General features: G+C 39.5%; 1 protein-coding gene across 15 annotated transcripts in view; it reads right to left on the minus strand.

Moving 5' to 3' along the window:
- The window catches only part of LOC105495829 (neurexin 3), a 1,710,602-nt gene that overhangs the window by 1,042,235 nt on the left and 649,467 nt on the right, over positions 1-18,900 (minus strand). For 8 of the 15 annotated variants that reach the window (XM_011765651.3, XM_011765648.3, XM_071099270.1 and 5 more), the window contains 2 exons: positions 7,780-7,983; positions 960-986 (listed from right to left, as the gene is read on the minus strand). In XM_011765651.3, the coding sequence (XP_011763953.1) occupies positions 960-986; positions 7,780-7,983 (231 nt within the window). The remainder of the gene's footprint in view (positions 1-959; positions 987-7,779; positions 7,984-18,900) is intronic. The other 7 variants (XM_024797315.2, XM_024797314.2, XM_024797313.2 and 4 more) reach the window with 1 other exon arrangement.

The following is an 18,900-nucleotide window of genomic DNA, read 5'->3' on the forward strand; positions in this document are numbered from 1 at the left end:
CTGAATTACCTCTTTGAAGAGAGCTGTCTGGGAAAACGGCCCAATTAGCACTGGACTTGGACTGAACAAGAAATAAACCTTTCTTTTGTTGAGCCATTATAATGTTGGGATTGCTTGTTAAAGCAGTTAGTATTAATAAGCTTAATATAATATGCTATAGTACTCAAAGCATATTTCTTCTTTTTTTTCCTTTCATCATCTAGGCCTATTCTTTCTCTTGTGCCTATTCTTCCTATTTATCTTCATATTCCCCTTCTATGTTGACTCAAGTTAATGTTTACTTCTAAGGAAGAGGAAGAAATACATGAGTAGTTTTCATCCTGTGCCTTGTTAGGACCCTTGTTTAAGAACTAGGGTATCTGAATGGCATAAGGTGAAAATAATACTGCAATTCTTCCTTTTGCAGAGACAGAGTGTGTCTCAAGTCTTTGGTTAAAGCGTTGCCTTGTCACAAATAGCAGTGATCTGCCCACCCTGCTAGAAGTTCCCAACAGTGATAAATACCAGGAAAGAAATGTCAGAGTTGGTAGCCACCTGTGGGTCAAGAACCATGCTTTTATTTTCTAAAGTGTTTGGTAGTGGAGAAGTGCATACTGGTTGCCCTAAAGCTTTTTGTTCACTCTCAGAGTTACCTCCCCAAAACAGTAAATCATCATTTCAACTTGATTTTTCATTATTTCATTATTCATGTACCCTTGCCTTCTTTTCTTCATATAGAGCAAATGCAAGGAAAGAAGAGAGGACCCGCCCTCACTTCAGAAACCACACCCCAAACCATACTCAGCCCTTCACCCTCACCCAGCCCCCCATTTTCTTAGCCCTAGATCCCCCCAACTCCATTGTTAAAAAAAAAATAATTCAAATAAAAAACAGCTCATAAAACAGTAAACAAAATAAAGTCAGTTTTTTTTTTTTTTTTTTTTTTTTAAGAACAAAATGAAACTTGAGGGAAAACTTACTGGAGTTACAGTTTATCCTGATACAGTCTAGATGGGGAAAAATAAATGAAAGATGAAATTGCATCCTTCAAGGTAACAGCTGCAGACATCCAAAAACAATCAGTCCACCCTTCCGGGGACAGACACACGTAAGAAATGTGGCCATTTTATATATATACAGTATGTACAAGTTTAAGGGTGGGTGTATATGTACAGTATATTAGTAAAGTTGGATACATATATATATACACACACACACATATATATACACATATGTATAGAGATATATACTGGTATACATATATATCCACAGTAGACACCAAGCATGTTTTCTTTTTTTTCTTTTTTTATTTTTTTTTCAAAAAAAAGCTATTCATTTATATAAAGTATTTCAAACCTGGACTTCGAAATATTAATTTTGTTAAACTTGGAAAATTAGGCAATGATTCCCCCACCAAATGCAGGTTATATTCTATTTTCCCCTATAATTTATTTTCTTAAAATTCATTTTTAAAGTAGCATTAACACAATTTTTGTATTAGTATTCCAAAGATATATCACCAGTCTGACTCACTGTATCATTTTAAAACTCTGCCCATGAAGTTTCTCAGTGAAGTATTTAACCCTTTCTCTTTTTCTAAAACCAAACTCCCTCCACCCTCTCCTTAGGTTGGGCCCCAAATGCTATAGAAATTTGCATAGGCAGACTTGCCATCTTCCTTAGAGGTAAGGAAAGGGTTAACACCACCTGGTCATTTCCTGTCATAAAATGGCCACTTGCAAACAGCTAACCGCACAAACACCCATCCCAGATTTTAGAGAGGTGGGGTCGGGTGTAGGGTCAAAGGAGTTGTAGGATGTTATCACAATGAATTGGGTTATCTGATTGCTAGGATTCAAAGGCTTCCAGATCAACCCCCTCGAGCAGCCCATCTCTGTCTTCCTGCCTGAATGCTCAGACTGAATCAAGTGCCCTCAGCATTCAGGGAGAAGGCAAGACAGGCACGTGTGGAGGAGGTCTCGGCACCTTTGACATCTTGAGTATTTCACTCTGTGATTCTGCATCTTGAGGAGAGAAAATTTTTTGGTTTTGGTTTCACTTTTTTAAATGGGAAAGGGAGGGAAGAAAAGAGTGACCAACTGGCCAGAGCTAGTAATCAGACAAGGAATTCTGTGCCAGAGATCAGCATATCTATCACTGTATTAATCTCTGCTTGGGAGTCATGGACACACAACATAGAAGTCCTTGAGTAGAATCAGTGGGCAGTAATAGGGGACTGGGCAGAAAAGGTCAGAGAAAGGTCTCAGGTTAGTTGTTACCAAGCTGCCCAGTTCAGCCTAAGGTTGGTTTACCATGGTGAAAATTCCAATAAGGATTTGTTTACTGTTGTACCCCAAAAGGTAGAAGCAAAATGATGGGTTTTTTTTTGTTTGTTTTTTGTTTGTTTGTTTTTTAAAGGAAGAAAGGTAGAGGGGAAAATATAGTCACAAAGTACTCTTCTTCCTCTAAAAACTATTGGGTTTTTAGAGGACTTGTGAAGGATGATGCCACCATTTGAATTCCCCAAAGTGAATCATTTTAAAGGAGCAAGAATAAAGGGGAGAATGAAGCTAAGTGAAATCTGGAGAGGAGTGATTTATAGCACCCAGTTATCCTGAGGAAGGAGGCAGAATGCTTATTTGTTCCCGAGAAGAACATCTCTTGAGAAAAATCTGGGTTTGGTTTCGTGCAGTTAGGTTTGTCATGTGTCGTCAACCGCAACAGAAAAGTGGGAGCAAACAGCCCTGGAGCAACTGGTACGATCACCAGACAGAGGAGGCCATGCCCCTGGTGAGGACTGGAAGGAGGGAGGGCAGGGAGGGAGGAAGAGGTGATGGCTTCAGCTACTGACTGCACCTACCATCACCCAAAGATGGAGAAATGTCCCTTCCTGACATATTAAAGAGAGAGAGGAAACTGATGTACGGGCATGCTTATGAGAGAGGAAGAGTGAGCCTAAAACAACAATCCCAAGGCCTGTAAACAACAAGTGGGTTTTGTCTTCGGCTTCTGTGTAGCTGAGGATTTTACTATTAGATGAGAAGCTGGCCTACTGAGAGGTGCTGGCTTGGGCTCATCTTTCTGGGTCACCCAAATGATTTCATGTAAAGTGGATGGGGTCTTTAAACCAATGTGAGGGCTTGGCGCTTCCAAGATGGCAGACTGTTTGTTTACTTCACATCAATATGTGAAGAATTACTTTGTTATTTTACCTGAAGAATAAGTGGTTTGAGAAGGAAAATCTATCCCAGAGCCTTCTTGATAGGCTCTGAGGGGGTGTTCTTGTTACTGAATGTGTATGTGTATGTGTATATATATACGTGTGCGTGTGTGTATATATGTGTGTGTGTGTGTGTGTGTGTACGTGTGTATATAGACACACATACACATTTATATATGTCGTTTTTTTTGTTTTAATAAAAAACATGAGTCAAATAACTGAGTTGGGAGGGCAATTTCCTTTAAATCTACTTTTGGTAGCAGCCAGACTTTTTGCTTGAAAAAAGTCCACCTAAGTCTTGGCATATCTTTTGATGTGTGTGTGTTCGTATTTGTATGCTGCCTGTTTTAATTTTTTTTTAATTATGGTAAATGATAGAAAGTTTTTCTTTCTTTCTTTTTTTTTTTTTTTTTTTGAGACAGAACCTCACTCTATTGCCCAGGCTGGAGTGCAATGGTGAGATCTCAGCTCACTGCAACCTCCACCTCCTGTGTTCAAGCGATTTTCCTGCCTCAGCCTCCCGAGTAGCTGGGATCACAGGCGTGCACCACCACGCCTGGGTAATTTTTGTATTTTAGTAGAGATGAGGTTTCACCATGTTGGCCAGGCTGGCCTCCTGACCTCATGATCCGCTGCCTTGGCCTCCCAAAGTGCTGGGATTACAGGCATAAGTGCCTGTAATAACAGATTAAGGCGCCTGGCCAAGAAAGTTTATCTCATTGTTGAGCTTTGGGTGGAGCATGGAAGAGGTAAATGTTTCTAAGAGCTGTGTGTCTTCAATAATGTATATGGTAAACAGTAGTAGCAAGTCCACATTTCCAGAGAGGGAACATCTGGAGAATTCAAATGCAATTAACCAAACTGCATGCCACTCCCTCAGAGTCTGCCATTGAAGAAGGGCTCCTGGCACTCTGCTAAGGATCTTTTAAAGGCTTTGTCCATATCAACTGTCTTTTCTCTAGTGCAGCTCAATTCAAACTGGGCACTGAGGAAAATGGAGATTCTTTCTGTGTGTGTTTCAAAGGTGACCATCGTGAAAACAATTGGAAGCCATTAAGACTGACACATCATTGACCCATAGTGCTGATCTGTGGAGGGAACAAATAACCCAGGCTGATCTAGCAGTTTAGAGACATGGGTTCTGGTTCCAGCGCTGCCTCCAACTTTTTATGTAAGCTTTGAAAAGTCATATATTTCTCTCTGTGCTACACATATGTAAAAGTAAGCATAAAAACACTTGCTTGATATATCTCACAAAATTATCAAGAGATTATCATTAATCTCATGAGATCATGAGATTAAAATAAGACAAGGTCTTTAAAATCTTTAAATATGCTGTAATAATAAAATGTTATAGCTTATAATTCTGAAGGATCAAAATATGGTTGATCAGTAGTCAACCTCTCAACTTTTTAAAAGTTGTGCTGAGTTATAGGATATTTCTCCTACCCATTAGCACCACATATGGCTGCCTGCAGAAGACAAAGCCATTGGAAAACCATAGTCTCCTTAACATTTGGAAGATATGTTATATCAGGGAAATATATACTAGGCTTTTAAATCATGAGGGCATTTGGAAGATATGTTACATCAGGGAAATATATACTAGGCTTTTAAATTATGAGTGCATATGTGTGATCAATTTGAAATAAACTAAAATATTATTAGTGCAGTGCATGGGCTAGAAAAAAGGCACAACTTGAATAGAGTGAAGGAGCACAGAGATCATCTGAAATTAGTTTTGGTGGAATGCATGCGAAGGCAAACTCCACTTGAGTTATCATCTGACTTTAGTTTTGGTGGAATGCATGCAAAGGCAAACTCTACTTGAGTGATCATCTGACTTTAGTTTTGGTGGAATGCATGCGAAGGCAAACTCCACTTGAGTGATCATCTGACTTTACTTTTGGTGGAATGCATGCGAAGGCAAACTCTACTTGAGTGATCATCTGACTTTAGTTTTGGTGGAATGCATGCGAAGGCAAACTCTACTTGGAGACATTTTCTTCTATAACTGAGAAAAAGGAAATATAAATTCATGACAAAGAAAAGAAAATATTTACAAAGGGGTATATTTTGGGGAGGGGAGAGAAGGAAAACCTTTCAACAGGGCATAGATAGGAAGAGCTGCATCTACACAAGTGTAAGAGTTTAAGTTCAGCTTTCCATGTCAGGTTGGAAAGAAAGTTAAATAAATTCAATCCAGTAATTATGATGAACCATATCCTTTGGGGTAGAAAAATTAACTGTGGCTTCTGGACAAGCACAATGCCCTCTACAGAGGGGCTACTTCTCTTTTGCCTGAGACGGTTCAACTCAGCAGGAGCTAGATTGAAATTGCAACAACAACAACAACAACAAAGCAAAGTCTATCGGAAAAGCACATCTTCCAGATTTTGGCTAGAGTTTAAAATACAAAAATAATGCTTCTAGGAATGCATATGGGATATATGACTAACTCAAGGTGTATGTGTGTGTGTGTGAGAGAGAGGATGAGAATCTGTACACTTATTTCCTTATTTCTCATACCCTTTTATTTCTACCCCCACTGACCCCAGTTTTTCCTTCTAAGATGTGAGAGCTGTCAAAGTTGACACTCTAATCTCAACTAGACAACATCTAACAGGGAAAAAATGTGTGTTGAATGACACAGTGTGCACTCCCTCAGGATCCCGTGGGGCTGAATCATTCTCATATGTTTGTCTCTCTCTGACTTTGAAATAGATCCAAAGATAAAAATTGTCTTCATCATCTTTTTCAGTGAGCTAGTTAGGGGGTGGCATTTGGTTCTGTTTTTTTTATTTCTTCTGTTGTTTTTCTGAGAAGGAAATAATCAGCTGCTGGCTATTGGTTTTAGGTAACACACTCTTACATTGATTTAAGGTGGGGAGGATGTTGCAGGGATGGAAGGTAGTAGGGTCAGGGGTATGCCAGTCTCTGTAGGCTGCTCAGTACACTCTGTTCTCAAGGCTGTTTGCTATGCGGGCCGCAGGCTTTGGGCCTTTGAAGGGTTGAATACCATCTTTTGATTTACCATGGTTGATGGCAGGGAGGATTGGAAACTCAGGAACACACGCACACAAAAAGATCCAGCAAAAGAAAAAAATATAACCTAAAATGACCAAACACACACATACACAAACAAAAGAAAAACCAAGAGACACACTGACAACAGAAGTCAAATGAAGTTGGACAAGAAAAAGGGCACAGTATTGTAAACACTGCAAACTAGAAGAAAAAAAAGACGTAACTAAAGAAGTCACTGCTCAAAACAGTCCTTTGTGTCCCAGAGATTTTAGGTTTATGGTGTAGGCATTTTCCAAGTATGTCCAGTTAACCTGACAGTAGATAAGATTGGAATGGATTCAAAAACCCCACCTTCCCACCAGGACATCTAGGCCTACATATGATCTCACATCTGGTACATTTGTTCATCATTTTTTTCTCCATGGCTCTGACAAACCATTTCACTGAAATCTTTATAAGGTATCGCTATATTCAAACATATTCTACATACCCAAATAAATTCACTAGCTTAGAAAGTTTGGACCCAGCTATCTCACTAATCTTATCAATGCTGGGTATTGACTTTCTGCTGATTAGAAACAGCAGAAATGGAGAGGTTTATTTTTTTCTTGCCAAAAACTAAGAGGACCCCAATCTCTATAGAATATCAATTAGAATTCAGTAAAGGTCAATAGCAGAAGAGAATGTGAGGCCATAAAAAGGAAAATTTCCAAAGATTTTGTTATAGGTAATTACAACGAAAGAGAAAATCCTATTCCGATAAAGCTACAACTTTGAAGTCACAATTTTTCAACTCTGAGGTAAAATAGATATGTGTTATATGAGGAGAAGAGAGTTATTAGTGAGTGACAGTACGAGGTAACAATCTTTGCACAAGGGGATGCTGAGTGATGGTTAAGAATCTCAAGAAGAAAAATTGGTATAGGTATCAGGAGTCACATTTTCCTTCCACGTGTCACAGACTCTCAACTTAGGGCATTATTTTCCAAGGGAACAACAATTGATTTGTCCTCCCTCTAGGAGAAAGTCAAAGGAGATATCAGTGTCATCAAGGCCACCAGAATTCTCCATTTGCATAGTAACTGTGGAGCTAGAAACAATGTACTTCTCACTCTACCCACATAGTTTAATTTCCTACAACCCCACCATCCACATTTTGCCTCCACTTCCTGCCCTGTCCCTGTCCTGAGCTTTGACTGTTTTGAGTGGTGACGGAGGAGTTGGACTTATGGGAATATGATTGATCAAAAGATGGACCAAAGTAGCGTGTTTTACACAAAGCTAAACAATTCCAAAAAACCAAGAAAGGAAACTTAGAAAACAAATAATCTAGTAAAGAAATCACCACTGTCAGAAACCAGAAATTGACATCAAAACCTCATGCAGAAACAAGGAGGTGTTTGTTGCTGTTGGGTTTATCCTTGGTCTATTAAACAAGAGGTGAGCAGCTAACTTTCAAGAAACAAACAAAGAATTCAATCAAACCAATGAAAATCAGAAAAGAAAGGGAAGACAAGCCCAAACAGAGTGGCAGAGGGTACTTCATACGATACCTAAGTTAACCATGAGCTTGACACGCCCCCCATCCAGCTCCAGACGCAGGGTGTCGGCAGAGTCCCTGGAGGTCGTAGCCACCAGCAGCCCATAAGCTCGCTGGGACATGAAGCGGAAGGACACATCCTCTGCCTCAGTATGCATGACCATGGGCATGATGATCTTCATGTACATGCTACCATCATAACTCAGGATGGATGCCTCTGCCAAAGAAGAATGGAGAAGATCGTTAGGATGACGGATGTTACAGTTGCCAAATACCCCTTTGCTTTCAGGCTAAGCAGAGTAGAGAGGGTGCCAGATTTGTAGCCTAGTGATTTGTGTTTGATGAACCCTTGTTGTTGCCCCCTTTTTATCTATGTGACCCTGGGCAGATCACTTAAACTCTGAGGCTCTATTTCCTCATTTGTAAGGGGATTATGATGACACTGGTACCTGCCCTACCAGGTTCACAGACTTGTGAAGGATACCAAATTAAATAATGGATATGAAGATATTTTGAAAAAGTGAAAATGCCCCCACAGATAGTATTCTTTGCAATTCTGTATGGTATAGATAAAACACAAGTACATATAGCAAAACTTAGAATCCCTTTATTCCATGAAGAATAGGAGGAGAGCAGCAGTTTATAACCACCAGAGCAGACAAATTGATATTTACCAGAGAGCTTTTAAAGGAAGGAAAGGTAACAGCATAGTCTGGCATCATAACATCCCCAGTGTCCAGCCATTGTAAGAGTTTGGCCCATTCAAAGAATATCTGATAGAAGCAGAGCTAGAACAATAACAGAAAGCTAATGACACCCTTGAAAAACTCATTTTATTTTATTCAAATAGGGAAAGAGGAAAACTCAATTATTATTTTTTTATTTTTTTTGAGACAGAGTCTTACTCTGTTGACTAGTCTGGAGTGCAGTGCAATCTTGGCTCACTGCAGCCTCTGCCTCCCTGGTTCAAGCAATTCTCCTGCCTCAGCCTACTGAGTAGCTGGGATTACAGGCACATGCCACCATGCCCAGCTGATTTTTGGATATTTTGTAGAGATGGGGTTTCGCCATGTTGGCCAGGCTGGTCTTGAACTCCTGACCTCAAACAATCCACCTACCTTGGCCTCCCAAAGTGCTGGGATTACAGGCATGAGCCACTACGCCTGGCTGAAAACTCACTTTTATTTGATACCTTCCTCAGTCTAAGCACTTTGGTTAGGATCCCCTCCAGACCTTCCCCAACAATATGTTACCTCAATTAATGCTATAGTGTGATTCTATTATTCCTACTTTCAGACAAGAAAACCAAGACTCTTAAAGAGGTATGTTATCATCCTAAAGTCACACAGCCTCCCTGGATTTGACTCAGTATATCTGATACCAAGTCCAGGGACTATTATGAAATACTATGATGTTCGACATGTGAGTTTGTTTAAACATTCACTAGGCAAATCTTTTTAGAAAACACAGGAAGAGAATATCACTCATATTCCTAGGAAGCAAACTGGTCATTGGGTTCAGTATCACTGAGTGGGTCTTCATTAAATATTTGCTTTTGTCAAATATTTGCTACCTACATGCACTATGGAGAATACAATGGTGAAACAGACAAGGTTCCTGTTCCAAAGGCAGATATAGAATGCACAAATAACTGTACTAGAACATACAAGTGGTTAAATGACACAGGAAATAAATATAAAGCAAGTAACTTTCACAGGAGGGGAGCTGAAGGAGGAAGACGATTAAGGTAAACAGGATAGAGTCTGTGCTGGTCTTGGTGGATGGGTAGGGCTTGTAATGAAAGAAGCAATGGCACCATTTTCAACAGGTAGAGCAGGTAGTATCTCTACAGACACAAAGGAAAGAAAGAAGGAGGATGCTCAGATTATGACCAACTATTCAATTTAACAGAAGCATCTGATGTGGTTTGGCTCTGTGTCCCTACCCAAGTCTCATCTCAAATTGTAATTTTCATAATCCCCATGTGTCGAAGGAGGGGCCTAGTGGGAGATGATTGGATCATGGGGGTGGTTTCCCCCATCTTGTTCTCATGAGTTCTCACAATATCTGATGGTATTGTAAGTGTTTGACAGTTCCTCCCTTCATGTGCTCTTTTCTCTCCTGCCACCTTGTGAAAAAGATGCCAGCTTCCCTTTCCATCACAATTGTAAGTTTCCTGAGGCCTCCCAAGCCTTGCAGAACTGTGAGTCAATTAAACTTCTTTCCTTTATAAATTACCAGTCTCATGTAATTATTTTCCTTTTTTTGAGATGGAGTCTCGCTCTGTCATCCAGGCTGGAGTGCAGTGGCGCGATCCCGGCTCACTACAAGCTCTGCCTCCCAGGTTCATGCCATTCTCCTGCTTCAGCCTCCCAAGTAGCTACAACAGGTGCCCACCACCATGCCCAGCTAATTTCTTTTTTATTTTTAGTAGAGACGGGGTTTCACCGTGTTAGTCAGGATGGCCTCAATCTCATGATCTCTTGATCCACCCAGCTTGGCCTCCCAAAGTGCTGGGATTACAAGCGTGAGCCCACGTGCCCGGCCTCAAGTATTTCTTGACAGCAGTGTGAAAACAGGTTAATACAGCATCAGACATGTATTTTTTAAAATCGTTATTATGTAAGGTAGTTTGAGACCAGAATAAAATTAAAGAACTTGGGCATCTACTGGAAAGTAAGTAAATGGTTTTAGATTATGAGATACAATAATATATACTTCTGTGCTTACTGATTGCCAGGCACAATTCTAGGTGATAGACATAACAGTGAACAAAAGAGAAAAACACCCCTACCCTCATATCTAGAAAGAATTGAAACAGGGAGAAACAAGAGTCAGGCAGACCACATGGAAGGGTCCCAAAATACTGTGTTATTATCATACCCTTACCCTGTTTAGATACCACACAAAAGATCCATGAAAAGTAATATAAATGCACTTATGCCTGAAAATCAGCCATCTCCCAGGTAAAACTCATAACATGCTAATAGCTGCATATTATAATTTGCAAACTGTAAAGGGATTACAGATAAAAGTGTGACAGTTGCAAACATTATTACAATAAGACATGTTATGAAGATCTCTTCTTAGGTTGGAAGCAATCTAAATTTAACACATGATCCAGATATGAAACAAAACAAAACAAATCTTTTATCTCCTGGAAGGGTAGAATCAAAAGAAGATCAAGAATGATACCTAAAATTGAGCATTTACTATTTGCCTGGTGCTTTCTAGGACTTCATACGCATTAAGAAGTCATTTAATTTTCAAGAACACCATGAAGCACTATCACATTTTCTAGATATCAAGTAACATGTCTAATAAATGGCAGAGCTGGGAGTTGCATGCAGGCAGTCTGATTCTCCCAGCTGTACACTTAGCAGTCCTGCCAAGTTGTCATAGTGCTATGCCTAGAGCACACCCATGTTTCCAAGCACCAAAGCACGTCCATAACACTTCATGATAGAAGTTCTTGTGTGTGTATGTGCACGCATATACAAACATGCCATTCATTAAAGTCATATATTATAAATATACAAAATTGTATAAATATATAAATATTTCTAAACATATTGCTCTATATGGATATGCTATGCTCTCTGTGTAATTGTGAGCACCATTAATCATTAGTATGCACCTACTTCTACATACAAACACTCTCTTCTTTAAGAGATATTAGGATATGAAGTGAGCCATGAAATGGTTGCTTTGATGCATCCCACTGAAATACATTTCAAAATCAATGGCTGCTTTTTTCCTCTAGATATGTGTAGGGCCAGAACATACATATAAATTAATGCATCCTTATATCAATATTGGTAGCATCAGAGAATAAATATCAGGTGAGCATGTAGTTAAACAACTAACGATACAAAATAAAGTGTGTATCTCAATGTGTATCTTTGTGCATTTCTGTGAATGTGTTCTATAAGTAATATCTTTAAGAGGAGAATGATGAAGCAGTAAATTTAATATAGGAGTCAACTGAAACAAAATGTTATATGGATTCATATTAATTTTTTAAAAAATTTTAAACACAAGGAGAGCCATGAATAGAATATTAATTTTAGGGAAGAAATGAGCCTAATAAGAAAACATAATTCAATCTTAAATCAATGAGATTATTGAGTATTGAGAGACCACATCATGGGATGCCTACCTAATGGTACTTAAATAGTTATTCTATCTTGTTCCTCTTTTTCTCTTTTATTATCTCCTTTTGTCTTAAGTGAATACTTCCAAGCATACTATTTTAATTCTTTTAATAATTTTAACTATGTTTTTGTGATATTTCTTATTGGTTGCTCTAGGGCTTACAATATACATGTTAATTTACCAGAATCTACTTCATCTTTATACTAATTCAACTCCAGTAAGACAAAGAAAGTTTACTCATAGATATAGCTCTCTTCCCTTCCACTCTTTTTGTTCTCTTATTCACGTGTCTATATATATTACAAACCAAATGATACATTGTCATAATTCCTTTATAAAAACTTATATCTTTCTTTTTTTGAGACAGAGTTTCACTCTTGTCCTCCGGGCTGTAGTGCAGTGGTGTGATATCAGCTCACTGAAACCTCTGCCTTCCTGGTTCGAGATTCTCCTACCACAGCCTCCCGAGTAGCTAGGATTACAAGTGCCTGCTACCACGCCCAGTACATTTTTGTATTTTTAGTAGAGACAGGGTTTCACCATGTTGGCCAGGCTGGTCTCGAACTCCTGACCTCCAGGAGTTCGCGATCCACCCACTTCGGCCTCCCAAAGTGCTGGAATTACAGGCATGAGCCACTCTGCCCAGCCAACTTATGTCTCTTTTAAGAAGCTAAGAGAAAAGAAAAAGAGAGCTCAAATACATAGAGACTTTTTAAACAAAGCTTATTATTTATCATCTTGGACTCTCTTCATTTCTTCCTGTGTATTCTACTTACCACCTTCTGTCACTTCCTTTTTCCAGTAGAGCTTCATTCATGTTTTATTGTCAAATATATTACAATTCTATATCTTATAGGCATTACAATACTATTTTATAGATACTGTTTATGTGATTGCTTTTAGAATTAGATAAGAAAAAATGTATAATTATACTGTGTTTTGTCATTACCTACCTAATTACCTTTACAGAGCCCTTTTTTTTTATGTAAATTCAAATTACTGTCTGCTGTCACTTTCTTTCAGCCTGAAGTTCTTTTAGCAGTTCTTGTACGGTAAGTGTGCTAGTAATGAATTTTCTGTTTTTGTTTATCTAGGACTGTGTGAATTTTATCTTCATTTTTGAAGCACAGTTTTGCTGGATATAGAATTCTTGACTGGAGACAGTTACTTTTCTTTCAGCCCTTTGAATGCCATCCCCATTGCCTTTGGCCTCCTTTGTTTCTGAAGAGATGTCAGCTCTGTTAATCTTACTGTGGTGCCCTTGTAAATGATGAGTCATTTTTTTTCTCTTGCTGCTTTCCAGGTTTCCTCTTTATCTTTGGCTTTTAACATTTTTATTGTAATGCGTCTGGATGTGGATCTTTTTGTGTTTATTTTATGCAGAATCCACTGAGCTTCTTGTCTGTGTAAATAAGTGTTTTTCATTAAAATTGAAAAGTTTTCTCCCGTAATTATTTTAATATTTTTTTCAGTCCCTTTCTCTCTCTTCTGTTCTTTGGTTGTCCTACTAGACATAGGTTGGTACACTTAATGGTGCCCATATTTCTTCAAGGCTTCATTCATTTATTTTCATTAACTTTTCTTTCCACCTAGATTTCAGAGGATGTATAGAAATGGCTGGATGTCTAGGCAGAGATGGGCTCCAGGGGCAGAGCCCTCATGGACAGCCTCTGCTAGGGCAGTGCCAAAGGGAAATGTGGGGTGTGAGTCCCCACACAGAGTCCCCACCGGGGCACTGCCTAGTGGAGCTGTGAGAAGAAGGCCACATCCTCCAGACCTCAGAATGGTAAATCCACCCACAGCTTGCACTGTGCACCTAGAAAAGCCACACACACTCAAAACTAGCCCATGAAAGCAGTCAGGAGGGGAGTTGTACCCTGCAAAGCCACAGGGGTGGAGCTGCCCAAGGCCATGGGAACCCACCTCTTGCATCGGCATTATCTGGATGTGAGACATAGAGTCAAAGGAGATCATTTTGGAACTTTAAGGTTTAATGACCAACTTACTGGATTCAGGACTTGAATGGAGCCTGTAGCCCCTTTGTTATGGCCAATTTCTCCCCTTTGGAATGGCTATATTTACCCAATGCCTGTACCCTGATTGTATTTAGGAAGTAACTAACTTGCTTTTGATTTTATAGGCTCATAGGCAGAAGAGACTTGCCTTGGCTCAGATGAGACTTTGGACTGTGGACTTTTGAGTTAATGCTGAAATAAGTTAAGACTCTGGGGGACTGTTGGGAAAGCATGATTGGTTTTGAAATGTGAGGACATAAGATCTGAGAGGGGCCAGGGTGGAATGATATGGTTTAGCTGTGTTTCTACTCCAATCTCATCTTGAATTGTAGCTGTCATAATTCCCACATCTTGTAGAAGGGACCTGGTGGGAGATAATTGAATCATGGGGGCAGTTTCCCCCCTATTCTACTCATCATACTGAATAAGTCTCACAAGATCTGATGCCTTTATAAGAGGAAACCCCTTTTGTGTGGCTCTCATTTTCTCTCTTGTCTGCCACCACGTAAGAGGCGGCTTTCATCTTCCAACATGATTGTGAGGCATCCCAGTCACATGGAATTGTGAGTTCATTAAACCTCTTTTCTTTATAAATCACCCAGTCTCGGGTATGTCTTTATCACCAGTGTGAGAACAGACTAATACAATTATTCTATCTTATGCCAACTCTAATCTACTATTGAGCTCCTCTAGTGAATTTTTCATTTAGGTTTTTGTGCTTTTCAACTCTAAAATTTCTATTGGAAGATAGATGAATAGATATATATAATATATATTACAATTTTTATTATTTTATTATCTACTTGATGAATAATTGTTCTCATTTTCCTTTAATTCTTTAAGCATAATTTCCTTTAGTTGTTTGAACATATGCTTTGTCTATTAAGTCCAATATATAAGCCTGCTCAAAGGCAGTTTCTATTGCCTGCATTTATTTCTGTGTATGGGTAACACTTCCTGTTTATTTGCATTCTCATAATTTTTTGTTGAAAGCTGGACATTTTAGATAATTCATGGCAACAAGTCTAGACACTAACCCTGTTACCTCTAGGTTTATTTCTAATTGTTTGTTTGTTTGTGTGTTCATTTATTTAGTGATTTGATAGAGATAATTCTGCGACTTGTATTTTCTCAGCAAACGACTCTGGTCTCCCCCCACAGAAAGGTTCCCCTATCTTTTGGCTTGCCTTCCTGTGAGTACTGCCCCTGTATCAATATAAGTAACTTATTGATCAAATATTGTACTTAAGCCCCCTTGGTCAGATTTTTTCCCTTTGTCTGTTGGACATGGGTGACTTAGAGACTGCTTTGAGGAAGTTTATGATCTTGCCTCATGTTCAGCCAAGGACTGTTAGCTTAGAAATTACCCTCCCATCACTCTTGAGAAGTTTCAGCCTTCAGAATAAACACAGTCTTCCAGACCACCAAGAATGAATGACTTTGTTTTTAAGTTTGTTTTCCTAGGAACAGCACCTGGGTAAGAGTAGCTCATTGTTCAGCCAGTGTTGGTTGAGAGATGGTGTCTAAGCCTTCTGAACCAATAAGACTCTTCCTCCTGGATGATGCATCTGTGTCTGGCTTGAGAATGCTTTTAAATCTGCCCTGTGTCTTATTCTAATTACCTCTGAATGGTGTAGCCTTGCAAATACGTACAACTTTCCAGACCCTCAGGGATAAGTGTGATCCCCAGAGGGCTCTTCAGGGCTTTCTCATTCCCTGATTCTGTCTAAACTTCTGACTACTTTACCAGTTTGCTCATTGCTACTGGTATCATAGAGCTGCCTGCTCTCTATAAGCTGCTTGCCATCGAGATCTCCATTGTTTAAGAAAACCCTTAGCCATGAACTTCTCTAACTTCTGTTTCAGACAGTCAGTGACTCCAGGCAAAGTGTAAACTCTTATTGTTACAGTCTGAATCTATCCCTGGGCAGAATTTCTGTGCCATTACAACCCAGTTGGTTGAACAAATAGTGACCCACTTCCACCTCAGTGATACTACCATTGTATAAGTGGGCAGCTGGGAAAGATGGTAGACTCAGGCCTTTTCAGCTTGCTCTTCCCAGCATGGAACCTCTGCTCTGCGAGCAAGGTGAGGAAGAGGCAATTGGACACCCATTAATATTGGTCTGCCACAATTGGGATAGAGCTTATACCCTATAAACGGAGGCTGAATAAAAGAAGTGAGCCCAATGTTCCTGGCTATGCCTACCCAGAATACTGCTTCTGCAATACGGATCTGGGGAAAATGAGAGGCACCAGTAGCCTGCCCCTTCTGGGGTTAAACTGTAGCCCTAGACTGGTAACTGGCAGGTAAGGAAGCTCTTGTCCTTTTGGCTTCCAAAACAAGAAGCAGGGGTGAGGTAGGGGATGGGAGCAGGTTACGGTTTAAATGTCACACCTCCCATATTTCTTTTTATTCTTTTTTTTTTTTTTTTTTTTTTTTTGAGACGGAGTCTCGCTCTATTGCCCAGGCTGGAGTGCAGTGGCCTGATCTCAGCTCACTGCAAGCTCCGCCTCCCGGGTTTACGCCATTCTCCTGCCTCAGCCTCCCGAGTAGCTGGGACTACAGGCGCCTGCCACCTCGCCCGGCTCGTTTTTTGTATTTTTTAGTAGAGACGGGGTTTCACCGTGTTAGCCAGGATGGTCTTGATCTCCTGACCTCGTGATCCACCCGTCTCGGCCTCCCAAAGTGCTGGGATTACAGGCTTGAGCCACCGCGCCCGGCCCCACACCTCCCATATTTCTAATCAATATTTAATAGATGTCTTGAATCAATGTTTTTCCATTTGCTATGTGTCCTTATGACAATTTTTTAAATGTGTGTCTTAGCTTCTTTTATGTGTGTGTGTTTTAATAATTTTCACCAGCTAAATTACTGTTTCACAGAGAAGGTCTGCTAAGCTCCTTTCCCACCCATTCCAGAGTTCCTCTATTTTTGGCTATTAAAAATATTTCACATACCTTTCTTCATAAAATTTTTCTTAGCCCTAAATGGTATATATCTGTATTTGTTATAGTAAGCCCATTTCTATTTCTTGAGGTTATAAGTAATTAATTTTATTTAATCATTGTGCCATTTTAAAACACATTTTAGTACCAATTTTTGTTTTTACTATCTGATAGTTTACTTATTGTGTGATTGCTTTTCAATCTCATAATCAATGACTTCTCTCTAAATTTCCATCTTCTGACCAGTAAGGGGAAAAGCTACCTCCCCACTGGCATTCAGAGGCTCCTCCAAATAAAGGAAGGGATTGGCACTGGAAAATTGAGCTATATGATAACACTTAGAATGGAAAAAGTCTTTTGTAAAATTATTGTGGTAAAGAAGCAATCTAGGGAGAAAGAAAATCATAGTATTCACTTTTTTAATGTATGTTTCTTTTATGTATAAGATGCTTAAATTCCCTTCAAAATAAAGGCCACTCTTCCCAGTCTATGTTAAACTTGTCTCAGAGTTATGATTTCCTCAGTCTTTCATTATCCTCCTCCCTTTTCAAAGAAAAATCAAATATCAAATTAAGAACTTTTTTCTTTTTTTGAGACAGGGTCTTGCTCTGTTACACAGGCTGGAGTGCAGTGGCACAATCATAGCTCACTTAACCTTGAATTCCTGGGCTCAAATAATTCTCTCACTTCAGCCTCCCAAGTAGCTAGGACTACAGGAGCACCACCATACCTGGCTACTTTTGGGTTTGTTTTTGTAAAGACAGGGTTTCGCCTTGTTGCCAAGGCTGTTATCTAACACCTGGATTCAAGTGATTCTCCCGCCTTGGCCTCCCAAAGTGCTGGGATTACAGATGTGAGTCACTGCATCCAGCCAGAGATTTTATTTTTTTTAATAGTACATGTTCATCATTTTAAAATATAAGAGATGTAGACATACATAAAGAAAAAAAATTAAGCTTTTCAAATCATGCCACCATCATTAACAGTAGAGAGGCATATTTCTACGTACTTTTCTAAGTGCATGCATATATATATATACACACACACACACGTGCAAATAGAAGAATAAATAGGCAAACTCTTTAGAGAAAAATCTGTATGTGCTACTTTAATTAAAGTAAACTTTAATATTACACGAATTAGCAAAAGAAAAAACTCCGAATTTCAACTATTTTTTTATGAGGTACTACCTTCCAAGAAAACTCACTAAAATTTACAAAAGATCTTATTAAACACATAAAAAGATTGGCGTTATTATTTGTTTCTGTTTTTTGTTTTTTGAAACAGTCTTGCTCTGTCGCTCTGTTACCCAGGTGGGAGTGCAGTGGCGCAATCTTGGCTCACTGCAACCTTCGCATCCCAGGTTCAAGCAATTCTCGAGCCTCAGCCTCCTGAGTAGCTGGAACTACAGGCACCTGCCACCACACCCGGCTAATTTTTGTATTTTTAGTAGAGACGGGGTTTCCCATGTTGGCCAGGCTGGTCTTGAACTCCTGAACTCTCAGGTGACCCACCCTCCTCAGCCTCCCAAAGTGTTGGGATTACAGTTGTGAGCCACCATGCCCAGCCTGGTGTTATCATTTGAACTCCCCCCTGCAAATTTACCCAGTAAAACTGCCTTCTTCCTATGAAAAATGAGAATATTATTCTTTGACATTTTCTCCTTCATCTATGATTTTTTGCTATTTTGATCACATATTGTGTAAGAAAGGGTTAACTCAAAGATCTGAGTTGTTCAAACTGTGCATTCCCAAGAAAGGCCTATTTGCATGACTGGCCCTTCACCAGCTCCTGTGTATTGAGCTCATGGAATTTCTGAGTAATAAGAGTGTTTTTGCAAGCCTAGGGCCTTGAATCAGACTGTACCAGTTGGTCTAGATAGCTTATGCTAAGCATATAATTTACGAAGAACACTTGCTTTCCCTCTGGGGGTCTGGAGCCTCGGTAACTAAGTCAGTCATGTAAGCATCGTATGCCTATGTGACTGGACTCCAGGGTTGCTTGCCTGGTTGACA

The sequence above is a fragment of the Macaca nemestrina genome, chromosome 7 (genome assembly GCF_043159975.1).
Source record: "Macaca nemestrina isolate mMacNem1 chromosome 7, mMacNem.hap1, whole genome shotgun sequence".
Taxonomy (NCBI): domain Eukaryota; kingdom Metazoa; phylum Chordata; class Mammalia; order Primates; family Cercopithecidae; genus Macaca; species Macaca nemestrina.